This window comes from Suncus etruscus, chromosome 10 (genome assembly GCF_024139225.1).
Source record: "Suncus etruscus isolate mSunEtr1 chromosome 10, mSunEtr1.pri.cur, whole genome shotgun sequence".
In the NCBI taxonomy this organism is placed as follows: Eukaryota; Metazoa; Chordata; class Mammalia; order Eulipotyphla; family Soricidae; genus Suncus; species Suncus etruscus.
The window spans coordinates 97,972,856-97,999,325 of NC_064857.1; the positions used below are offsets into that span (position 1 = coordinate 97,972,856).

The window sequence follows — 26,470 nt, forward strand, 5'->3', positions numbered from 1 at the left end:
TATGCATGCCCGGCATGAGCAATGGGCTTTGAGCTTTTGCTCAGACCTGGTCAGCACTTTGTGGGTTGTTGAAAGGATGCCAGCTTTGCTCGGAGAAAGACAGAACTTGTCCCAGAATTCTGGTCCAATGTGTTGAGGAGTCTAAGAGTGCCCACCAAGCTGGGCACTAGCAGGACATTCAAAAGGGCTGGGCTTGATCTCTGAAACACATGGTCTTTTGAAGACAGCTGGTGACAACCCTGAGTACATAGCCACAAACAGACACCATGCACTGCTAGGTGGCCCTTCCCAAATTTTGATTTGATTCAGTGATTAATGGTGGTCAGACAAAAGTACCAGAAATGTCTTTGTTTTAAGCATTTCAAAGTGGCTGCAGGGCACATAAGTATTTCCACAATGCATGTAACTTTACACATATTGGGAGCTTTTTCATTTCTATAAACAACAGTTCTGTGCTAAGCAACAGCTGTCTTCTTCCTCCCTGCCTGCAGTCACCATCTTAGTTTTTGTTTTTGTCACAGCTCTCAGTTCCTCACATAAAAGTCAGAAGAGAACTATCCCATGTCTCTGGTCACACCACTGAGCACAGTCTCCCAGGCTTGCACAGGTTGGAGCAAAACAACCTGCGCTTTTGAGAGGGTCCTCGGCCACTACCTTTGGGGAGTGGAGTGAGGAAGGGAGGCCAGAGATGTGTGGCCCTAGACCAGAAAAAGATGTTGGGACAGGGAGCCCCAGTGCTGCAGTCTGATGAAGGTGAAGGTGAAAGATTCCTGAAACCATGTGCCCCAATGCCAACCTCTGCCTCTCCCAGGTATTGTCACGGGCCCACAGTTACCTTTATAAAGTTCACTTTGCAATGGCAGGAGTCGTCATTCAGATTCTTGATGATGATCTCTCCATAGTGCTCGATCCACCGCTGACCACTTAGTATGTTATGGATGCAAGAAGTTACTTTGTTCCATTCAAAGTGATCTCCAAACCTACAGTAGAGGAAGAGCGCGCACGCGAGAGAGAATGGGTCATACTCAGGGGGACTCAGGGCAACCAAAGCAAGCACTTATATATGCATATATGTATATATTATATACTTTCTCTCTCTCCATACCTACCTACTTATCTTAGTATTCAGATGAGTTTGTTAGGGAATGTTCTTAAGAAAGATATCATATTTGATATTTGATTGGCATTTAAAAAAAACTTCCCTGGGTGCCAGAGTTATAGTAGAGTGTAGGGTGTTTGCTTTGTATGCAGCCAACCTGGGTTCAATCCCTGGGATCCTATATGGTCTCCTGAACATTACCAGGAGTAATTGCAGAGTGAAGAGTAAGGAGTAAGCCCTGAGCACAGAAGTGTGTAGCCCTACCTCCCAAAAACCCTGCAAAAAACAAACAAGCAAAAAGCCAGAATTGGAAAGATAGTCCAGCAGACAAGGCCTTGTCTTACAAGCAGCCCATTCCTGTTTGAACTCCAGGACCAAACCCCAAACCCACCAGGACTGATCCCTGAGCAGAGATCTAGAACTAAGCCCTGAGCACAATTGGGTATGGCTCATCCCCAAAATAAATAATTTAAAAAACCTCATTTTAAACTCAGGTGGTAAAGGACATCTTGCATGCATGAGTTATTGAGTTTGAGCTCTAAGATACCAACATAGTCATAAAAGTAAAGAAATAGGGTTCAGAGTGATAACACAGTGGGTAGGGCATTTGCCTTGCATGCAGCCTACCTGGGTTAAATTCCCAGCATCCCATGTGGTCCTCTGGGCTTGCCAGGAGTAATTACTATGCACAGAGCCAGGAGTTACCCCTATGCACAGCTGGTTGTTGCCCAAATACAAAAATAAAGTTTCTTCATGTTGTGTAATAAAGGTTAAGCAAAAAGCTAGAGGCTTTTCAGTTTCTTGATTCTGGAATTCTCTTATGAAATAGCAAAGTGCAGTTATTTCTGCAAGAACAAAAATGAAGTCTCTTCCTGTGCTTTTCCTCAGAAAGCAGCATTAACTGGGCCATATACAGTCATCTGCCCCTACTTACTTGGAAGTATTGGAGTCACTATTTTTATTTTATTTTATTTTGGGGGCTTGGGGGGCATCCAGCAGTGCTCAGGAGTTACTCCTGGCTCTGAGCTCAGAAATTATTCATGACAGGTTTGGAGGACCACATGGGATGCTGAGGATCAAACTTGCAAGACAAATGCCCTATCCACTGTGCTATCACTCCAGCCCCCCCCTTCTTTTTTACATTATGGGCTCCAATCCTTATCACTTTAAGTCTTGTCTTCACTCTGAATTTAATACAAGAGTCTACACTTTATCACACAGTATGTCTTAAGAGAACCCTGACCAGACAGATGCGGCCTCTCTGTGCCAAGGCCAGTTTAGGGGGTTATAAGAATGCAGTGGAGGTGAGAATGCAAGCTCAAGGAGGCTTCCGCAGAGGGGGACGCTGCTGTCTAAAGTGGGGTTCACGGAGCTGACATCAGGGGGGAAAGAATGGTTTGCAGGGTTCGTGCCTGCCTGGGCGGCCTGTGAGGAAGGGGTATCCAGCCACAGGAGCCACAGAGTTATGGCCACATCCCAACAGACGGCGCCTACATCACATCATGGACCTCTAATTATTTCCTGCGGGAAAGCTCCATGGGGGCAGAAGAACCTTCACTCCCCCACTCGCCCAGCTGGGGGCGCTCGAAGCCTGCAAGCTCCAGAAACAAGTCAAGTTCCAGGTGCCTGCGTGCCCTGGCAGAACTAGGCAAAAATGTGTCAGTGGGGAAGCAACATCTGTCTTTTCCCCTCACAATGTGCTCTGCCCCCCACGCATATATGGATATATAGGTACACATCTGTACACAAATACGTGTGTGTATATTTACGGATAACAGCATACTACTATGAGCCTTAAGGTCCATACTATTAAGATATTTTACAGTGACAAAGGATTCAAGCACTTGGAGAATGAAACAGTGATTATTTGGATAATGGGTGAAAGAGAAAACATTCAAGGACATGTATTTGGTCAAATACTATGATTGGTGGGGGGGGGGGTATTGGCCACACCTGGAGGGGCTCAGAAGTTTACTCCTGGCTCTGCGCTCAGAAATCGCTCCTGACAGGTTCGGGGGACCATATGGGATGCTGGGAATCGAACTGATCGGTACCAGTGCTGGCCTCGTTGTGCTATCTTTCTGACCCCTGCCCAAATACTATTTTAAGTGTTCTATCTAGAAATAAAATCCATTTCCTCTTCACACCTGTAAAACTATGGTTTCTTATCCCTGTTTCACACATAAAGGAACTGATGATCAGCAACTGGGTTGAGCATTTGCAACCTGTTTTTCTTTTTTTCCACCTTTCTCCCCTGTGTGGGGCCACACCTGGTTGTGCTCAGGGCTTACTACTAGCTCTGTGCTCAGGAATTATTTCTGATTTGGGGACCATATGTGGTGCTGAAGATCAAGTCCAGGTGGCTACGTATATGGCATGTGATATACTCTCTCTTAGGACCTGAGGTATTTGCATTTTCTCTTTTATTTTATTTTGGGGCCACACCCTGTGGTTCTCAGGTCTTATTCTTGGCTCTGCATTCAGGGAATAACTCCTGAATCGGAGCTCTGCTGGAATGGAACTGGGATCAGCTGCCTGCAAGATAGTCACTTTACCCATTGTGCTATCTCTCTGGTTCTGGTATTTGTCATTTCTAAGTGGCAAGAGTGAAATAGTAAGTTCTGTAGCCCAGAGGCCACACTCATAACCACACTGCTTTATAGGTAAATATAATAATACCTTCCAGCCCCCAAATCAAACTCCTTTTGAAAAGAAACTTTGAAAGAAAAGCAAGTTAACCCTGGGGGGGGGGGCGGTGACTCTTCATTTTGTTGGGAAGTAGAGATAAAGTTTACAAAAAAGCTTTTCTTCAGGGAATTTGGTATCCAGGAAGCATTTCCATTAGAGAGGAAGAACATGCGATATTGAAATGAAGAACAATGGAACCTACTGTCTGAGACATTAAAAGAAAATTGCTTCCTTCTGTGGGAGCAGTGGACAGACAGTCTGATCCCAAGGTTCTCTTGGGCTGGAACTGTACCAAGTTTCTGGCTGCAGAAGCACTTACGCTGGAAGAGTCACATGAGTTGTGCCTATGGGAACAATTTCCATGGATTTGCCCCAGAATTTGTTTTTCCATCTCACATCTGAAACAAAACAGTCAATACATAGTTAGTTAGAGTAGTAGATTCAGAGTCCTTAGGCTGAGTAAATGTTCTCTCACTTATTAGAAATGTCTTCAGAATAAAATTAACTATTGTACAAGGTTAACTTTTCATTCAACTTAAGTAAAACGGAGCACCTGGGAAGCAAATCAGGCAAACAAAAGTTACAAGACAAAACTCCGTTGGACTGTCTTAGAGCAACAAACAATATGGAAACCAAGGAATTGAAAGACAGGAGATTATGCTATAAAGTGACAAGAAGCAGAGAGGAATCACCAATCTGTGTGAGGCATGAGAAAAGGCTTGCTTAAGGGAACACTGAAAATGGAACACATGTTCTGTAGGCAGGGAGCCCCAATCTGAGAGAATAAAAAGAAGACATATTTGTTCCATCAGCAGGAGATAAAGGTTGGTCTGGCTCATTCTGTTTAGTGAGAAAAGCAGGAAGGCAGACCTGCAGACTGAGTGCAAACAACGGTGTGCAGGCCAAGTCTAGCTAGGAAGTCTGGTTTGTGTGGGCCTTGAGAGAAGGTGTTTGTGAGACAGAAATGATGCAGTTAGACTCAGCCTCCCGCACAGAGGAGGAATGAACAAGGAACAGGAACCAGCAAGATGAGAAATTAGATGCAGTTTATAAAAGGGGGGGGGGTTATTTGTGGATGATTTCATGACTTTCTAACTTGCATAAACAATGGTACCAACAGAGAGGGTATAATAGACTATTAACATGGCACCATTGGTAAGAAATTTGCAGAAGTGATCCTTTCAGCTGCCATAAGGGTCAAGGTAAAAGCAAGGACCAGTGAAGACCAGGAGAGAGGGGGCTTTGGAACCAGAAAGCCTGAAGCCACATGCTGCATGGTCCCATTTACAGGAAATATGCAGGCCAGACAAATCTAGAGAAACAGCAAGCCGAGGGAAATTGTGGAGGGCGATGGAGCTGTGTGACTAAAGGGGTTTCTTTAGTGAATAAATTGAGATCAAAGTACTAAAATTAATTATGGTGATGATTGTACACCTCTGCAATTATATTGCAAATTGCAGAATCGCACATTACAGTGGATTGCATGGTCTATAAATGATAATTGTTATGAAAATAACTGGCAATTCGGGGCCGGTGAGGTGGCACTAGAGGTAAGGTGTCTGCCTTGCAAGCGCTAGCCAAGGAAGGACCGTGGTTCGATCCCCCGGTGTCCCATACAGTCCCCCCAAGCCAGGGGCAATTTATGAGCACTTAGCCAGGAGTAACCCCTGAGCATCAAACGGGTGTGGCTCAAAAAACTAAAAAACAAAAAAACAAACAAACAAAAACTGGCAATTCAAAGCAAACACTGGTAGCAATGTCCTCTAGGATATATAAAATAAAGAAAATCTACAATCTTCTGGCGCTGGACAGATAGCACAGTAGGTAGGGCACTTGTTTTGCACATGACTGACAGAGATTCGATCCCTGATATCCCATATAGTCCTCCAAACCTGCCAGGAGTGATTTCTGAGCAGAACCAGGAGTAACCCTTGAGCACTGCCAGATGTAGCCCAAAACCCAAAATAAAAATAAAATATATATTCATAAAAGCAAAATGATTAGGAGAGAGGAAATGGAAGTATACTTCCATTCGGGGTAGATATCAAGTGGGAATTTAATGGTCAGGAGCTACTCTTGGCTCTGTGATTGGGGTTGCTCTTGGCAGTGCTCAGGGGACCACGAAGTGCTGGGGACTGAACCTGGGTCTCCTGTACACAGTCTGCACTCAGCCCTTTCAGTTCTCTCTGCAGCCCAACTTTGGTAAGATTCTTCTTATAAAAAGAAAAAAGTGCTATATTTATTACTTGAAGAGAGATGATGATAAGGTCAAGGTAGATAATATGAATCCTAGAACAACTAGAAGATGAAGCCAATGAATACAGTAATAGGTCGACAAACTCCTTTACTATAGGATTATAAATAGTACTCATGATTTATAAACTAATGCAAAAGACAGAAAAAAGGGGAATAGGGAAGCAAAGAATAGATGTAATGAACAGAAAAAATACTGAGGCTAGTTTTATTAGCACCATACTATAACTAGCTGAGCTAATCATCCAGGATCTAATTAAAAGGTCTGTCAGATTGGATTATTTATTTACTTATTTTGGGCCACACTCAGTAGTGCTCAGGAATTATTCCTGTCTCTGCACTCAAGAACCATTTGTTGGCCTGCTCAGGGAACCAATATGGGATGCTAGGGGTCTAACTCAGATAAGAAAAGAGTCTTACACACAGTACTATGGCTTTGGCCCAGATTAGATTTTTTTTTTAAAAGAGAAAATTTGGGTGTAGGGCTTATGAAAACAAGAGAGATTGGAAAGGAATGGATCGAAGAGGCAAAAGCAAAGGGAGTTGAGGAGAAAACTATAATTAAGGAGCTTGTGGGAATTCCTTCCCGTAGCACAATACATAACAAAAAGTAATAATAAAGTGCTTACAGGGACAATGACCCTTAGCAGTCAGAGCATTTGAGACCTTATAAAAATTATTTTCAAAGAAATTCAGTTTTTTTTTTTTTTTTTTTGGTTTTGGGCCACACCCAGTGATGCTCAGGGGTTACTCCTGGCTATGCACTCAGAAGTCACTCCTTCTTGGGGGACCATATGGGATGCCGGGGGATCGAACCACAATCTGTCGTAGGCAAGTACTGGCAAGGCAGACACCTTACCTCTAGCGCCACCATGCCGGCCCCAGAAATTCAGTTTTAAAGTTTAGCTTCAAATTTAAACTTTAGTTTGCCAAGATGCAAAAAGAAAACATGATCCTGATAACTTCATTTTAATCTATCCATCCATCCATCTATCCATCCATCCATCCATCCACCAGTGGCTACATATTGGGGCTTTACATAGGCAAGACTAGTGCTTTACCATTGAGCTACATCTTCAGCCAGGATACTTTAAACTTATATTGTTGTTTTACTTTGTTTTGCTTTGAAATCACAACCTGGTTCTCAGGGATTCTTCATGTGGACTGTGGGAGTTGCTTATGATGGAGCTTGAGGGGCTTTTGGAACTTTTGAAACATATATAGAAATATACATATACATACATACGTGTATGTATGTATATGTATATATGTATATATATGTGTGTGTATATATATGTATGTGTGTGTGTATACACACAGGCTTCAGCCCTTTGAGCTATTGCCGTCCTTGGACTTTTTACTTTGCTCCTGTAATATGGTTAGTGGCTGAGCGGCTAAGCAGCTAAAGACACAGGTGAAGGAGGGTCAAAGAGATTTTATTTCAAAGTTTTTACAATATACTCTTTCTTGTCTTTACACTTTTACATATATGTGAACTATCAGGTGACATCCCTATTAGAAGAAACATATTTAAAATTCACATGTAGTCACTGCTTTAAATACCAGGATTCTCAGCAATTCTTTTTGGTAGTACATTAGCTTTTGAACAAAATTAATAAATGCACTTAAAAAATATATTCAGCCTTATTTCTTCAAAGAAACCCTTCTTTCCCCACATCCAAGACTGAATATAGGAACAACAATTGCAATGATTAAAAAAAAAGTCAGCAATGTAAAATGCTTATTTAGAGAATAAAATTTAAATTTTAAACAAGAAAGTTCCTTTGCCATCCATATTATAATAACTAACGGAATACTTAGCCTTTCTTTAAATTTAGGAGAAATTTCTAGTAAGAGAAAAAGATTGCAGGAAAAATGATGGTGCCAAACATAAATGGAGTGGCTATTTTTATACAGGAATGATTAAATTATATTCCTAATCTTTATGAAATAGACAAAATCAATAGGCAAATACCAAATAGACAAGTATTCATCAGAGAAAGAGGAAAGAACCTCAATGGTCCACATTCCCAAATTCAGCACCCTCTTTTGATTTTAATAAACTGTAAAGTAGCTAATAATGAGCATATATCTATAATATTCTCCAAAAATGATGGCGCTCAAATATATTAATTTGTACATTACCTTGCCAGAAAACAAAATTTCCAGACTCAGCATGACAAGCAGAGATAGGTGGATGGTGACTGACCTGATGGAAACAAAAGCAAAACATCAAACAAAAGTAACAAACTTCTGTGGGTTAATATTCTTTCTCTCTTGTGCTCAGGTGTAACACCAACTGTATGATATTTTGCTGAATGAAAACTGCAGTTTCCTGCAACAAATATGTCCTGGAGAGGGCATTCCTGACACGTTAAGATCTGCCTAGTTCAAATCGGTCGTTGGGGAGAATCAAAAGGGTCGGAGGATGGATATGTAGTATATTATGTTGAGTGAAATGAGTCAAAGAGAGAGGAATAGATACAGGGTAATCCCACTCACTTGTGGTTTGTAAGAAAAATAAAATGTAGCGTGAGTCATATTTTAAATGCTCCAAAATAGGGCAATTATAGTGTTCATATGAACTATAAAAGCCCTAGGAGATCAAAAAGTATAGACACATTTTATAAAAAGGCAACCCAAACCATTTAAAAGTTATTGTGAGATTAATAAATCAATTCACAACAGATTCAGATGGGCTCAAAGGAGTTCCACGAATGAATAAAACTTGATGTTCAAATAACAATTTTTTTTTTTTGGTTTTTGGGCCACACCCGATAACGCTCAGGGGTTACTCCTGGCTATGCGCTCAGAAGTTGTTCCTGGCTTGGGGGACCATATGGGACGCTGGGGGATCGAACCGCAGTCCATCCAAGGCTAGTGCAGGCAAGGCAGGCACCTTACCTCTAGCGCCACCGCCCGGCCCAAATAACAATTATTTTATTATTTCTCCCCTACCTAAAACAACCATAAAGAATGATTTATTTTGGCACATATTATTTTAAAACAGTTAACAGTTCAAGCTTTCAGGGAAATTAAATGGCTGCCTTGATTTCTTTGATATATTTCCTGACAACAGGTCAGAAACATTCAGGAAATGTTTCTAAAGCAGTTACCTTGTGCTATGCAGAGCCAGGGAATAAGGGAAAGAGAGCTCTTGGGATCTCACAGATATATATACAAGCCCTGGTTCCCAAGCAATGCCATTACCACCTAATGACCTTGAACACACTGCTGTAACATCACCTCCTCAGTGATCTCGTCTGTAAATCACTGCAAATATAACAGGGTCAGAGCTAGTCGGGAGAGGCTGGGACTAGAATTTAGGTCTTTTCCATGAATATTATTTCCACTAAATGCAACCACAGTCTCTCAGTCTCTTATGCCCTCCTTTTATCAATGATAAAGTTTCTGCCCAGCAAAGTGTCTATTTAATGCCATATAACTAATTAATGACCCAGGTATCATTTTAAGGGAAGTTCCTGATTTCCAACCTTCGGTTATTTTTCAGTTGTTTTTCATGGAGGTCCTCAAAGTCAGGCTCTTAACCATCCTCAAACCATTAAGGTTTCACCACATGTCTATTTAGAGTAAGAATCTTTGAGCTTGACCTTTGCAAATCTCTTTGATTTTCACTTATTTCTTTATAAAAGGAGGTCTAAAGATCCCTTGGCATCAAAATGCATCTGCTCTAACATCTGTTCTCTACGTTTTCATTAGTGCTACATCAGAGGGGCAATGGCTGCCAGCCAACTAGAAAAGATTATTTTAAGGTTTAGATTGATTTGAACATCTAGGAAAAGGAGGAGCTTGTGACTAATCATTTAATCCTTATTAATCTCTCTCTTTCTCTCTCATCTACTGGAGAATAATGAGCACAATCTAAACTGATTTTGTTGGTTGTGAGATCGGTCTGAGTTTCTTATCTCATTACATCTTTACTCAGGCATCGAAAGACAATAGATTTCAAATTTGAGTTCTTTGCTTCTCAAATAGTAAGGCGCGCCCCCTAAGGGGAATGCGAGGCTCCGTAAAGGGGGGCTTGTTTGACCTCAGCAAACACTCTTATAACAAGCTAAGCCCCGTGTTTATGTCTCTGTATGTCTCTGGAGCTGAGAGTTGCTGTGTCCTGCTTCAAACCCCGCTTGGAAAAGCTATGCATTGCAAAACGTGCTCATTGTAGCCATTAATTCAGACATCACCTCTGATTAAAAAATCAGCTCAAATTATTTTTATATATTTTTGTTTTGCAGGTTAAAGTTTTTTTTTTAATAAAGATACTATTTACAGTCGCATGGTGGGCGCGAAAAATGTTTCCTTCTTCCTAGGGGGGCATGAAAGAAAATAATTGAGAAGCACTGGTCTAAACTGACCCAACCCAGGGCATATACTATCTGTTAGCTTTTGTATACTTTCCAGCACTCCTTTCATAGCAATAGAACAAAAGCCATTTCTTCCCCCCTCCCCTCTTGCTCTTCCTTTCTTCCTATCTTGAATTGAACTGAAAGCTTCACATATACAAAGAAAGCATTCTACCACTGTGCTACACCCCTGACCTGAAAAAACATAACATAACTTCTGACTTGCAAGAATTCCCCAATGCTCAGGAAATCAATAGGTGTAAATTTTACTAAGCAAGTACTTAGTACCTTTCTATAAGCTCCAAGTCAATGAGTATCCCTCTTAGTTAAGAAATCTTGGGGCCAGTGCTTATCTTTCATGCAATCAAATCAGGTTTTCTATCTGGCACCCCCCTATGGTTTCCTGAGCCTGCCTGAAGTAAACTCTGAGTTGCAGAGACAGAAGTAAGCACTGAGCACAGCTGGATGAAGCCTATTTTAAAAAAAAGTAAAAGAATTCTTATGGGGGGTTAGAGTGGTGGCGCAAGCGATGGGGTATTTGCCTTGCACGCCGCTAACCTAGGACGGACCACGGCTGGATCTCCTGATGTCCCATATATCCCCAAGCCAAGAGCGATTTCTGAGCACATAGTCAGCAGTAACCCCTGAGCATCACTGGGTATGGCCAACAAACAAACAAAAGAATTCTTATGGGACTAGGGAGATTGTTCAGCAGGTAGGGCATAGCTTTGTATGTGGTTGACCCAGCTTCAATCCCCCATATTCCATGTGGTCCCCTAGGACCACCATGAGTAATTCCCAAGTGCAGAGCTAGAAGTAACCTCTGAGCGCCAAATAAACAAAACTGTTGTAATATATGTATATATAAGACCCAACATTTTCCACCTTGACCTAAACATTGCTTATTTTCTTTTGAATGCACGTTGTATAAAAGAAACATTATCATGGTTTTATAGCTGACTAATTGCTGGCTTCATTCCAATAGCTTGAATCTCCACTCCGGTGATGTCTTTAAATAAGAAGCCACTTTAAATTAGTAAGAACTCTGTCTACTTGCAGATGAGAGGATTGTTTGGGGGTGATGTGTCTAAGCAGAGAAGACATGGGAGTAGCATTCATGAGTTTGTCCAGGAACACACATTGGAAGTGCTTCCATGACTCATGGTGCAGAGTGAGCCAGTAGAACAAATGAAAACAGATTTCCATTGAATCTCTTCCATTTTAGTGACTTTCAGTAATTCCATTCAGTTTTTCTCACACAACTGCTACACAATGTGGCCAGGTGGTTAAGTGGTTAAAATAATGTCAACAGCCTCTGACTGTCAACTTCCAGGTAATTAGGAAATACCACTTACAGATAATAGCTTAATCACATATCCTTAAGACACAAAATCTTTCCCCAAGGATCAAAAGGAGAAGCAAATCTTTACTAAAATGAGTGTTCTGACCCAGGCAGTCTGTGAGGCTCCAATCCAGTTTATCAACTATCCTTGGAGTCAGGCAAGGGCTAATCCCGCAGGAGGGCCAGTCCCTGAGGAGTGACAGGAAGTCTTTTCTTCCTTCGTTTTCCCCTTCTGGCTTGATTTAGAAAGCTCAGGCTGAATCAAATTTCTGAGCACAGAGGAAATTCCATCCCTGAGAAGGTAGAACCTCCTAAGTGAAAAACATCTGAGGAGAGGTTTTGTGGTGTCTCTCTACTTCACAATGGCTACTCCCTGGTGGTTTACAGTGGTTTGGAACAAAGCCCTATGTGGTTTGGAGGATAAAAGGCATAAGTGACGATGACAGGCCAAAGCCCATCATCTTGAAGTACACAAAAAGACTATTTTTACATCAGAAGCCAATTTCTCCTGCAGCTGTATTCAGTAAGTAAACCCACAGGAGAGACTAAAAAATAAACAAACAAACAAAAAACAAAGGTGAAGGAAGAGAGGTTGCTGGAAGGGAACACAGTTGACAGGGATTGGAAACACCAGTGCCTTCTGCCTTGGTTTCCTCACCTTGACTCATTCTCATCTCACCTGTCACAACAGGTGGGGACGGCAAGTATCCTGAACATCAAAGGATATCCTGTTCAAATGTGAAAAGCACCAGTCTCCTGCAATCCTAATATGATCATGTCTATGTAAGATCATATCTATAAAGAAAATTTGAACCACAAATGCATCCTCTGATTTCTGACCACAGGAATCATTTCAATTTTTTTTTTTTTTTGTCTTTTAGATGATCATGCATTTGAGAGTCTTTTTAGACAAGCAATGACATTTGCAAATAAAGATATGGTTAAACTTGCTAAAGCAGCAGTCTTTATTTCATCTAGCTTCTTTGGCCACTAACCAACTATGCTCACTAAACTCCACAGCCTTGGAGGAATGATGGAGGTATTGATTTCATGTTGTGCAGTTTCTGTTGTCTTGAAAACTCAGTAGTGAAATTGCGTTATTCTGGCTCTTTTCGGTTTTTTTTTACTTGGCAACATACTTCCTGTGAACGTTCTCATAAAGGTAAGTTCAACCTAAATCATTAATCTGAAAGTCCCAGTTAGGATATCATATAATTTGCTATTTTTTTACTCATTGCAGAGAATCACAAGAAAGCAAAGAAGGCGTTGCTGAGTTCAATCCCTGATACTTTACAGATACTTGAGCCTAAGAAAAGAAAAAGAAAAGAAAAGGAAGTGAGGGACCGGTGAGGTGGCGCTAGAGGTAAGGTGTCTGCCTTGCGTTCGATCCCCAGGCGCCATATGATCCCTCAAGCCAGGGGCAATTTCTGAACGCTTAGCCAGGAGTAACTCCTGAGCATCAAACGGGTGTGGTCCAAAAAACCAAAAAAAAATAAAGAAAGTAAAAAGAAAAGGAAGTGAAGGGGAAAGAGCAAGAAAAAGAAAGAAGAAAGGAAAGAAAATAAACAAAAAAGAGAAAAACAAAGAAAGAAAAGGAAGGAAGGAAGGGAAATAAGGGAGTAGAGGGAGGACAGGGAAAAAGGGAGGAAAGGGGACAGATAAAAGTGAAAAGGAAGTTTTTTTTTTACTTTGTAATCAGTATATTAAGGAAACGTAAATACATTTCAATTACTTAAATTCTGATCTCCAGATTTAAGCTTGTGAACATGACTTAAATATACATTTAAAGCTACTCAATAATAGAATCATATAGCAAAGTGCAGACTACAAAATTAACACACAAAACTCAATGGCTTTTTTATACACCAATAATGATAGGGAAGAAATGGACATTAAGAAAACAACCCCATTCACATTAGTGCCACACAAACTCAAATATCTTGGAGTCAACCTGACTAAAGATGTGAAAGAAAACTATAAAACACTGCTCCAATAAGAGAGGACACTAGGAAATGGAAACACATACAGTGCTCATGGATTGGCAGGATCAACATCATTAAAATGGCAATACTTCCAAAAGCATTGTACAGATTTAACACAATTCCTCTAAAGATACCCATGACATTCTTCAAAGAAGTGGATCAAACACTGATGAAGTTCATTTGGAACAATAAACACTCTTGAGTAGATAAAGCACTCCTTGGGAAAAGGAATATGGCATTACTTTCCCCAATTTTAAGCTGTATTAAAAAGCAATAGTTATCAAAACAGCATAGTATTGGAATAAAGACAGACCCTCAGATCAGTGAAATAGGCCTGAGTACTCAGAGAATGTTCCTCAGACATATAACTACCTAGTTTTTGATAAAGGAGCAAGAAATCCAAAATGGAGCAAGCAAAGCCTCTTCAACAAGTGGTGTTGGCACAACTGGTTAGCCACTTGCAAAAAAGCGAACTCAGACCCCCAGCTAACACCATGTATGAAGGTAAATCCAAATGGATTAAAGACCTTGATATCAGATCTGAAAGTATAAGATATATACAACAATATGTAGGTAAAAAAAAACTCCATGACATTGAGACTAAAGGCATCTTTAGGGAGGAAACAGCACTCTCCAAACAAGTGGAAGCAGATAAACAGATGGGACTATATTAAGCTGAGAAGCTTCTGCACCTCAAAGGAGATAGTGCCCAGAATATAAAAGCCACCCACTGAGTGGGAGAAACTATTCACCCAATACCCATCAGATAAAGGACTAATATCCAAAATATCCAAGGTATTGGCCGAACTATAAAAGAAAAAAAATCTAACCCCATCAAAAAAATGGGGAGAAGAAATGAACAGACACTTTGTAAAATAAGAAAGGCAAATGGCCAAAAGGCACATAAAAAGATGCTCCACATCACTAATCATCAGGGAGATGCAAATCAAAACAACTATGAGGTACCACCTCACGCCACTGAGATTGGCACACATCACAAAGAAGGAAAACAAGCAGTGCTGGCGGGGATGTGGAGAGAAAGGAACTCTTATCCACTGTTGGTGGGAATGCCATCTAGTCCAACCTTTATGGAAAGCAATATGGAGATTCCTCCAAAAACTGGAAATTGAGCTCCCATACGATCCAACTATACCACTCCTATGAATATACCCGAGGAACACAAAAATAGAATACAAAAATCCCTTCCTCACACCTATATTCATTGCAGCACTCTTTACAATAGCCAGACTCTGGAAACAACCAAGATGTTCTTCAACAGATGAGTGGCTAAAGAAACTGTGGTACATATACACAATGGAATACTATGCAGCCATCAGGAGAGATGAAGTCATGAAATTTTCCTATACATGGATGTACATGAAATCTATTATGCTGAGTAAAATAAGTCAGAGGGAGAGAGAAAGACGCAGAATAGTTTCACTCATCTATGAATTTTAAGAAAAATGAATGACATTTTAGCAGTATCTCAGAGACAAGAGAGACGTGGGCTGGAACGTGCAGCTCATGACATGAAGCTCACCACATATAGTGATGAGTGTAGTTAGAGAAATAGCTAAACTGAGAACTATCATAACAATGTGAATGAACAAGGGAAGTAGAAAGCCTGTGTTGAGTACAGGTGTGGGTGGGATGGGGAGGCAGGAGATCTGGGAAATTGGTGGTGGGAATCTTGCACTGGTGAAGGGGAATGTTCTTTACATGACTGTAATCATACAACTACAATCGTATTTGTAATCATGGTGTTTAAATAGAGATAATTTAACAATAAAAAAATGAAAAACAAAATGTCCTAGAGACCCACTTTAAACTACTAATTAAATTTATCTCTAAACTTAACAGAGGCTTCACCTAAGACTGTGAAAAAGATATATAAAATTAATTGGACAATTATAAAAAAAGTGAAAAGAAGCACTTAAACTCATGAAAGTTAAGTAGGCAGTGAGGGTGGGGTGGGGTATAAAAAGTTTTGTTTTCTGTTTTAAAAGAAAATTAAAGCACATTATCTATCCATAACTAACAAAGGCAGAGTCAGTGAGTCAGGGTGTTTACTTAAAAGTAAAATTTCCTTTTGGGCTTGAAGCTCTAAGGACCATACTGACTAGTATCAACATGAAATAGAACAAAACCCCTGGCACTCTCTTTAGCTTGTCAAATTAGAAGGCTTTGTGTGCAACTGTTCATTGGTCAGCATAAACAAGGACAGGAGAAAGAATTGAGATGATGTGTCGTATCTGATGTGTTTCATGCTGGCCAAGATAAAGAATTAGGACTCAGGGGTCCTCAAATTTTTTAAACAGGGGGCCAGTTCACTGTCCCTCAGACCATTGGAGGGTCTGACTATAGTAAAAACAAAACTTATGAACGAATTCTTATGCACACTGCATATATCTTATTTTGCAATGAAGAAATAAAACAGATACAAATACAGTATGTGACCCGCGGGCCATAGTTTGAGGACCACTGGATTAGGTGAATGATCCAAAATCTTTCTACCCCAAGTTCATATGCATAGCCTCCCACCTTCATCCAATCAATTCTTCTTTCCATACCATGTCACGTTTTATTAAATAATCTCTATACGTGGAAGACATGACTGGCCATGAGGATGAAAGCTGTCTGTTCTCTGTGTCATGTCATGTATATTTTCATAATATAAGGTAGCTTTCTACTATAGACACAAGACTTTTATAACTAAGCAAGTTTATATTTCTTTTTTTGACATATAAAACAATTTGACAAAGACAAATGACTTAGCCAGTGAAGATTTTGGATCAGAAATATCAGACAGATAAAAAAAATAGAAGAAGATACTTAAAGTTTGGTATGTTATAAGGCCAACTTGGTTGAAGAGTTATAAACAAAAGGGAGAATGATGAAACAGGATATGATATAAAGGAATATAGGAGTCAGATTCAAACATCCTGTATTATAAGGGGCTATCTTTTATAGTATGCCACTTCTGTGTGAATAAGTTCAAATTACATTAGCACTCTTACAAGACAACAATAAACTGCACCAAAAATAAAAAAAAAAAAACACAACTATCTTGTCGTTGGAGTGAGAAAATTCAGTCAGGTTTTGAAATAATCTTAAGATCCTTATAGATCTTATGAAGAAATAGTGTTGCATGATGGAGTTTCCATTTTATAGTCATTGCATAGAGAACAGGACACCAGTACTTCAGCATACTAAAGAGCTAAAACTATATTTGATTTTTTTTTTTTTGGTCACACCCAGCAGCGATCAGGGATTACTCCTGGCTCTGAAGTCGCTCCTGGCAGGCATGGGGTGAACCATATGAGAAAGCAAACGCCCTCATGCTGTGCTATCTCTCTGGCCCAAAACTGGGCTCGTCCGGGATTTGAACCCGGGACCTCTCGCACCCTAAGCGAGAATCATACCCCTAGACCAACGAGCCACAGATGCTTATTACTGCTCAGATGTGCCCTTCTTGCTACATCAATAGCAGTAAAGTCTGTGGCTTCACCAGGCAGCCTCTGTTCTCCTTCCAGGCTGGCTCTCTGCCCAGTCTGAGGCGGCACTCCAGCTGGCCTCGCTTCTGACTGCTCGCTATGGAGCCACAGACACAGGCAGGCTAAAACTACATTTGAAATGCTATCAGTTGTTCTTCAAAAATTAGAGAGCTTGAGGCAAATACACAATTATAAATTAAAAGTACTTTTTCAGTAATAGAGAGTTAGGAAGCAAAGGTGATAGGAAGGTTATAACAAACTTTGCATCTAAACTATACATAATAACACCTCTCTAATGAGGTAATTTTTATTATAAAAGGTGAACTCAAGAGAACCAGACATTAATAGAAAACTTCTAAAACATAAGGAAGATTCATACTTTTGGTATTAATCAAGACAACATGGCCCATTCTAAAAATAAATCAATTTCAATGACCCTTTTTTGAATGCTGAATTAGGCAATAACAAAATATTATAACTACATTCAAAAACAGAATTTAAACAATGCCAATAATAGAGCCAATAATAGTATAATGGGGAGGGCATTTGCTTTCCATGCAATCAACCCAGGTTCAATCCTTAACATCATATATAGTCCTCCAAGCTCTCCAGGAATGATTCCTGAGCACAGAGCCAGGAGTAACCACCAGCTGTACCCTCCCTCAGAAAATAAAAGCCAAAATAAATTAATATATATATATATATATATAATGTCAAATAAATAAGATCTATTTTTTTTTGTGTGTGTGTGTGTGTGTGTGGTTTTTGGGTCACACCCGGCAGTGCTCAGGGGTTACTCCTGGCTCCATGCTCAGAAATTGCTCCTGGCAGGCATGGGGGACCATATGGGACGTCGGGATTCGAACCGATGACCTTCTGCATGAAAGGCAAACGCCTTACCTCCATGCTATCTCTCCAGCCCATAAGATCTATTTTTAAAGAACCAATCATAAGTTTTAGAATTAAAAGAAGTACTCCAAGGGGCTGAGGAGATAGCATAGCCATAGGGCATTTGCCTTGCATGTGGTCGAACCAGGATGGACAAGTTTGATTCCCAGCATCTCATGTGGTCCCTCAACTTGCCAGGATTAAGTTCTTTTTTTTTTTAAACTTGATTAATTGATTGATTGGTCTTTGGGCCACACACCACAGTGCCCAGGGGTTACTCCTGGCTCTGCACTCAGAAATCACCCCTGGCAAGCAGGGGACCATATGGAATATCGGGAATAGAACCAGGTCCCTCCCGGGTTGGCCGCATGTGAGGCAAACGTCCTGTAATATCTCTCCAGCACCCCCAAGAGCTACTCCTAAATATAGCTTATTTTCCTTTTCTAGTTAGTCCTTAGGTATCTTTTGTAGGGTAGGTTTACTAGTCTTTCAACAGTTAGTTATCTGAAAAATTTTTTTATTCTTCTTTCAAATCTGAGAGTAATAGCCTAGCTGGGTACAATATCCTTGGTTAGGAGTCTTTCCCACATACTTTGTATATGCCATTTTTTTCTGGCCTGTATGGTTTCTGTTAACAATTTTGTAAATGTGTTCCCTTATAAGTAACTCTTTGCTTTCCTCTTGATATTTTTAGGATTCTCTAAATTTAGAGAATGTAGGGGAAATGGCCGTTAAGTAGTGCTCTGGAGGGCCGAAGCCCTCTCTGATCATATGGCTGACTGGTTCAATGCTAGGGCTCAGTGATACAGCACTGCTTAAGTTAGTGGTACCAAGGCCCACCAGAGAGTCACGTCTGGTGATGCAGGAGACCAATCTGGCCACAACTGGTGTACTGAGGGATAGGGTACAGTGGTGGTATCTGCTGATATAATGGACTTAGACACATCCCTTAGGTTACCCCACTATGACAGCTGAACCTGGACATGCCTCCTGGACACACCCCTTGGACAAGGACAAGCCCCCATGTCATCTGGGTATAAAAGGGAAAACTTAGACCATTGGAGTGGGGCCCAGGATAATGACCAGAGCAGCATCTGCTGGTCCATTGGGGGGTAGATAAAGCATCAGTGAGATGCTGTATGATTTGTATCTGTCCTCTATTTCTCTATTTGAACCCAGGACTTTGGGCTTCCTCAGCACCTCTGGCTGGTGAATTTCCAACTCTTTCCATCTCTCTGTCTGCCTGTCTCTCTGTTCTCTCTCTGTCTGTCTGTCTGTCTGTCTGTCTCTCTATCTCCCACCCCTCAGTCCCACTGGTGGTTGTTACAAATTGGCATCCTTAGGTGAGCTCTTGGCCCCACCTAGCAGCTGGGCCCCATGGGCCCATGTGAGCCTTTCAGCACCAGTATGCAGTATGCAGCCCTGCGGTCCTTGCAGCAGAGCAGCAGCAGAGCAGCAGGTGAACTTGTAGTAGCTTATTATAGTAACCTGCAGAATCTTGGTAATCTTGTAGATTACTGCAGGTAACTGCAGCCTGGTAGGACCAGTGGAAATCTGGGGCGATTCTATAGTGTGGAACAGTCAGTGCTGGGAATCAAATAAGGGCCTTGTGCATTTAAACTATGAGTTCCAGCCCAACGAATGCTCACCCTGAAAATTTTTTTTTCAGTATTTCAATTATAACATGAATTCATAGTTATAGCATGTATATGCATCTATTTAGACTTACTTAGAACCCTTTAAACCTCCTTTATGAGACTGTGAAAGCTCTTTGCTATTATTTCTTTCAATAAGAATTCTCTTGTCCTCCTGGAATCCCTAAGAGATGAAAGTTGTTCTCTTGATGCATATAAGCTTAGCTGGTATGAATTTCCCCTCAAAAGGCTTATCTATTCTGGATGTACTGAAATAGAATACTCTCTGAAGGCCTGAGGTCATCCTCCACAGAGATGAAGGGCTCCATTGTGATAAGGACTGAGACTGTCTTAGCAAGGGAAAGCAAACATGAGGCTCTAGGTTCAAACCACCTAAAAGAAAGTCCTACTATCTCTTCTATTTGAACACTCCTCTTACTGTTCTTCCTGCTCTCTATTAAAAAGAATCTTAAAAGTTGACTCTAAATGTAAAAGCATTAAACAGGCACTAGACATTTACTGTGCTCATTGTAAATAATTAATGTATCAGGATATTCTTTCACTTGGGCTCATTGTGTCTTCAGAGCTAAGAAACCATACTCTTATTTCGCAGATAAAGAAATAACTGAGACTCAGGAAGTTTAAGTTGTTTACACAAGGTCACACAAGTCAGTGGTGGTGTTTAGCTCTGAAAGTGGGTCTATATTACACCAAATAGACACACCCTAGGCTGCTAACAATGACCATATCTCTTTTTTGTTTCCTTGGAAAGCATTTCATGGAATCAAACTCCAGTTATGCAATGCTCTTTCTGTCTTTCTGCGCATGTGCCCAGGAGGTCAGATTTCTATTTCTATTCTGGGAGAAACACCAATAGATATGAATTTGGTTTTTCCCTGTCCAGGGTACATGCAGTTAGAGCTTAGCTTTACATGAGCTCACACAAGTACTCTTTTTGTGTACCTAACCAGTCTGTCCCCAACTATTTGCTATCATTTGGGGCTATTTGGGGCCTTTATGTTTTTCACATGAGTGCATACAGTACCATGGTAACCAATTATATTTTCATGTATCCTCATTCCATTTTAGGTTTAGTATTTAAATAACCCAGTTGACTCTAAATTAGATTGTTAGTACCCTAACTACTGATTTAACACTTCTTCCTTTCACAATTTCAGTATTTAATCTCTCATTTTCAGCTTCTAATTGGAGATGGCCACAAATATGCTTTCAGATTACTGTGTATTCATTTCTATTTGACTTCCTGAGAACACTGCTTGGTATTTACTGTTAAAATAAGTATCACCTCCATACATCTAGGCCATACCTTGAAAAGGCAGACCCACTGAGATAGAAAGCAATGAGGTCACAGGAAGGAAAACTAGTATTTTAGCCACCCAACCCATATTTCCTCAGTCTTCTAAAAATTGGGAGAGGAAAAATAGATTGAAGTGATAATGTTTGGTGTTTCTGTGTTGCATTTAGGGATATAAAGACATACAGAAGTAGAGAATGTGGTTGAGTCATTGCTTTATTAACAGGTAGGAAAGCACTGTTTTATTTTATTTATGCACCTCATTTTAAACAGTTTTTTCTTGACATACACTTAGGATGTTTCCAGTATTGCAAACTAGCTACTGTATGTCAAGGACTGCAAACTCTCATGTCACGCTTCATTCTAGATGTGGCAGTTCTTGCTCTAATTGATTTGTAATGAGGATTTCATTGGATCTTCACTAAGAAACTATGTAGAACAGGGGCTGGAGAAATAGTACAGTGAATAAGGCACTTGCCTCACATGTGGCTGACCTGGGTTCAATCCCTAGCATTCCATATAATCTGCGCACTGCCAGGAGTAATTCCTGAGCACAGAGCCAGGAGTTACTCAGCATTACTGGGGCATGGCCCCATACCCCAAAAATACAAAGCCCCCAAAACAAAGCAACTGGGTCGATATCACTATAATCAAAGAGGAAACTGCAGCCCAGAGAGGTAAAGGATCCACCCTGGGATATGGAGCTTATGATTAGGACAGCTGAGGTTTATTTAAACATTATTCTAGGACACTGCTCTTGAAGATTGTTGCTCTTAAAGATCTGGTTCTTGGGCTGGAGAGTCTTCTGGACCACAGGGAAACAAGCTGCAGAAAGGTGTGTATGTGTGCCTGGATCTTTGTACCTGAACAGGATTTCTTGTCAGCCTCTAACCTTCCAACCCCCTGCAGTGTCCTGGCACCTAGAGCAACACCAGTAAGCTAATATATGTTTGAGGAATATGTAAGAATAAATACAGGAATGAATGACCTCTCATACATAAGAATCAAGATCAATTTTACTTGGTGCTACCCTTTCTGATGCGGGTACTTGTGTGGTAGAATGATGAAGTCAGTGACTTAGGCTGCATTCTTGATTTACATGTTTATTTGTTGGTAGGGCCATAGTTGGAAGGTTTGGGGAGGCAGCCTAATAGTGCCAGGGGTCAACACCATAGCATCATACATATAAGGCATATGCTCTACTGCTTAAGCCACCTCCCAGCCCCCCAGATGCAAACTCAAATCTCTACATTGAATTTTGGGCAAATGCTTCACGCTCTGTGAATTCCCCTTCCTAAGTCTTTAAGCAGAAGAGGCACTGTTCAAGCCCGGAGCACTTCCTGGAGCAATGCTGAGCATTGCATGGATACTAATGCCCAAGGGAGCGGTGAGATTTCTGTCTCAAGGAAATCTATCCCTTTCTTTATATAAAGAAAACACTGCAATTAGCTCCATGGCTTTGAAGCTAGATAAAGGTGAAGAATAAATATCTCAAAAGCACTTTTTTTTTTGGGGGGGGGGTCACATCCGGCAGCACTCAGGGGTTAATCCTGGCTCTAGACTCAGAAATCGCTCCTCGCAGGCTTGGGGGACCATATGGGATGCCGGGATTTGAACCACCATCCTTCTGCATGCAAGGCAAACGCTCTACCTCCATGCTATCTCTCCAGCCCCTCAAAAGCACTTTTAATAGCAATTCCTCCCAACCCACAAAAGGACGTATACCTACCTGTTCTGAAAAGTACTGGAAGCCCTTGTCCTCCCGAATACACTCGTATGTTTCTCCCAGCACTGGGTTAAAGGGTTTGCTCCCAGCTCGGAAGTAGCTAGAAGCATAAGCGGACACAGCAAAGGCTGCCACATACACCTGGAAAGAGAACAAAGAGCTTATCATCTCAACACTCATTTCACAAATATGAACCAAACCAAACTGATTTCTCTTTTTTGGCTTATTTAAGGAAACCAAAGACGTGTCTCTGTTTTTAAGACACTGAACCAATGTTGGTTGAAAGATGCACACTTCAATTACAATCTTCTTGGATGAGAGAAAAAATACTAGACATTTCCAAACTGGCCACTGGCTTTTTGTTTTCCTTTTGTTTGGAGATCACACCCAGTGGTTCTCAGGGATTGATTACCACTCTCTTCTGTATTGAGGGTTGCTCTTTGGTGATGCACAATGACTATGGAGTGCTGGGGATCAAATCTAGGCCCTTCTTTCTCTGAATCTGCCCATTTGTTTTACTACTTAAAAGTTGGTAGAGATGGAGCCAGGAGTAACCCCTGAGACTGCTGGGTGTGACCCAAAAACCACACACACAAAAAAGTTAAAAAAAAGTTCACATTCATAACTTGATTTACCTAGCTTCGCTTCTTAAATAAAGGGGGAGACAGAGGAGGGTACCAGGACCAAACAGATATATGATCACTAATAGTGAGCTGGTCAAAGAGGGGACTGCCTACTCTAGCAGTCCAGGGGGTGATGGTGGGGTATATGGGTTGCAGAAGGGGAACTGGGATGGGGGAGGACAAATTTGGTGATAGGTATCCCCCTGATTCAATGTTGATATGTACCTAAAATACTACTGTGAAAGATATGTAAGCCATTATGATCAAAATAAAAATTAAAGAAAAGTTGGTAGAGGCTTTCAAGATGGACTCCTTCATGGTGCCTTAGCAGTTGAAAATGCTACTGTTAATTTATTTCTTGGGGAGTGGGCATCCAATATCTTCAGCAGGCATAAGGGCCCCTTCTGAATATTCTTAGCTAACTGAGCTGGTGGTTCAACATAAGGATCTGAGGATTCAGTTCTGCTTCTACCCTGCAGTGTCAGGGATTACTTGCACATATGGTGCTCTGGGCCCTTCAAGGTCAGGCCCTGTTGCACATATGCTAAGAACCTTTGCCCCTTTATTATCTCTCGCCCAAATCTGCCACCTTTAATCTTGACAATATCCAAGAATCCTAATATCATGACAATTTTAAGAAAGGAGAGAGAAGGAGAGACTAAATAGAGCCAATTTCCTTCAAAAGTCTGCAGTAAGCCTACCAATTCATTCACAATTTTATTCTGTACATACCTAAAGAACTTAAAAACTCATTGATCAAAGAACATCTGTGAATCATTCCTGAGCTTGGGCAACAAAAACAGAGACAAGAGCACAATAACAGTAAAACTCTGCCTTTCAGTGGATGAGAAGGAACAAAAACTCTACTTGAACAGAAAATGAGTGAAATTCTCTGAGAGCCTTGCCAGAATTCACCTGTCCCCTTTATAGGCACATTACACACTCTTTATCTGTTTTTGGGAAGGCTTGAGTGGGATGGGGAGCAGGGGAAAATATTAAGCCAAAGTATTTAGAAAAACAACATAGAGGTTAAGGTTCTTTATTTCCACAAAGCTGGCCCTGGTTCAAACCCCCAGCACAGCATATGGTCCCTGGAGTACAGAACCAGGAATAACTCCTGAACATTTCTAGGTTTGATCACTCCCTCTCTCAAAAACAAACAAACAAAACCACATCAAATAAACGTGAGTAATGATTACCAATTTGCTTTCTAGTCCAGGCAATGTCAGTGTTTCCTCTTTCCAGCAGGCTTCATCAAGCCTTTTGCAAAATAAGGCCCACCCCCTCCTCATGATACTGACCATCTCAGCATAAAAAACTTGAGAGTCATGGTTTTCAACGTTTTGTAAATTTGGTCTGCTGACCCATGCATGGTTGAAAACCACTGTCAGCTAAATGGCAATAACTTTTCTGTGGTTCATCGAGGAAATTTCTGTGGGCCATCACTGGTCTCTAGACTGGCAGTTAAAACCACCACTATCAAACCCCAAGTGTTTCATCAAAATCAATTCACTAGGCTCAGTTCAGTTTGGTTCTTAAAACCTGGACATCTGTTGTGCTCTTTCTCCCTCCTATTGGAAGGTAGAATCAACCCTGAACTGCCTTACAAGGTCAACTAGAACAACACTTGTAGAAGAATTTGTACTGTTCATAATGCTGGGGATAAGAGATAATGAAAGGGGAGCAGAATGAGCATTCTTCCTTTGGAATGGCAACAGGTATGGCAACAAGTAGGGGCATAACCAAGGCTCAGAGAAACACACACAATCCATGGGAAAGGTTCCCCCCTCCATTGCTTCCTGGTGTGCCAGAGCTCAGAACCTCACCTCCTGCCCTTCCACAGTCTATTACACAATCATGAGGTGACATCCATGGGTCTATAGAATGCTGTGAACAAAACAACCAGCAGGGAGAAGACTTTCTAGTTTCCTTTCAAAGAAAAGAGCTGTCTACAGATATAAATTTTTACATTGGATTAGAAGTCACCTGCCTTCCTTTCTCCAGCATAACTGCAATAGAGGAAAGTAAGAGAGTTTATTTAAAAACAAAAACAAACAAACAAAAAAACAAAAACAATTTGTTTTTCTCTTCTCTTATTTTCTTTAATACAAGAAAGTCTCTCCAAAGAGGAGCACAGTCCTCAGAGGTGGAGCAGCCCAACTCTGGTATACCACTTTCTGTCAAGATTGAGATTCTCCCTAGTGAGACCAAAGAAATAATAGTTCAGAGAGCAAGGAAAGTACTTGTCTTGCATGCAGTTGATCCAGGTTTGATCTATGGCATCCTATATGGTCCTCTGAGCACTGTCAGGAGTAATTTCTGAATGCAGAGCCAGGAGTAATTCCTGAGCACATCTGGGTGTGTTCCCCTCCCCCAAAAAAGTCTCCCCAAATCTTCAAAACACTGATGCAGTTTTTATGGGCCACACGGGGTTGGAGATTGCTTCTGGTTTGGTACTCAGGGGTCACTCATCAGTCCTCAGGAGACCATATAAATTTTGGGGATCAAGCCTGGTCTCTTGCATCTGCACAGTAGTCCATTAGATCATCTTTTCCACTTGAAAAATGAGGTGAAAAGTGTAAACTGCTTAGAATTTATAAAGTCAGTATCCATGGGGCTGGAGCCGTGGCACGTAGCGGTAAGGCATCCGCCTTGCCTTGCCAACACTAGCTTAGGATGGACTGTGGTTGGATCCCCTGGCATCCCATTATGATCCCCCAAGCCAGGAGTGATTTCTGAGCACATAGCCAGGAGTAACCCCTGAGTGTCACTGGGTGTGGACCCCAAAGAACAAACAAACCAAAAAAAGAAAGTATCAGTATCCTCCACCAGGCAGGATCGATATTCAGGCCCATTCCAACTCGCGAAAAGCAAATGACCAAGATAGACTCTGCCATTGGGGGTAAGTTATGGATGTTCCAGCACCCCATAAAAACAATGACCTTATTGGGGCTAGGGTAACACAAGAGGAAGCAAAGAAGAGGAAGAGACTATTCTGAAGAACAAAGGTAGCCACAGTCCCAGAGGGACCACTTTGCAGGGACTCATTCCCACAGTTGAGTCCC

At 41.1% G+C, this 26,470-nt stretch overlaps 1 protein-coding gene, 1 long non-coding RNA gene and 1 other non-coding gene across 3 annotated transcripts in view; all 3 read right to left on the reverse strand.

The window, feature by feature from the left end:
- Window positions 1–26,470, reverse strand: part of LOC126020055 (uncharacterized) — a 1,004,964-nt gene that overhangs the window by 794,053 nt on the left and 184,441 nt on the right. The gene's annotated exons all lie outside the window — the stretch shown is intronic.
- OSBPL3 (oxysterol binding protein like 3) overlaps window positions 1–26,470 on the reverse strand; it is a 210,965-nt gene that overhangs the window by 15,463 nt on the left and 169,032 nt on the right. The window contains exons 16-19 of the mRNA XM_049781437.1: window positions 22,786–22,923; window positions 8,186–8,249; window positions 4,107–4,185; window positions 836–980 (exon numbers count right to left, since the gene is read on the reverse strand). Of these exons, the coding sequence (XP_049637394.1) occupies window positions 836–980; window positions 4,107–4,185; window positions 8,186–8,249; window positions 22,786–22,923 (426 nt within the window). The remainder of the gene's footprint in view (window positions 1–835; window positions 981–4,106; window positions 4,186–8,185; window positions 8,250–22,785; window positions 22,924–26,470) is intronic.
- On the reverse strand, window positions 17,093–17,164 carry TRNAP-AGG (transfer RNA proline (anticodon AGG)). The gene has a single exon. It is a non-coding gene; the product is annotated as a tRNA-Pro (tRNA).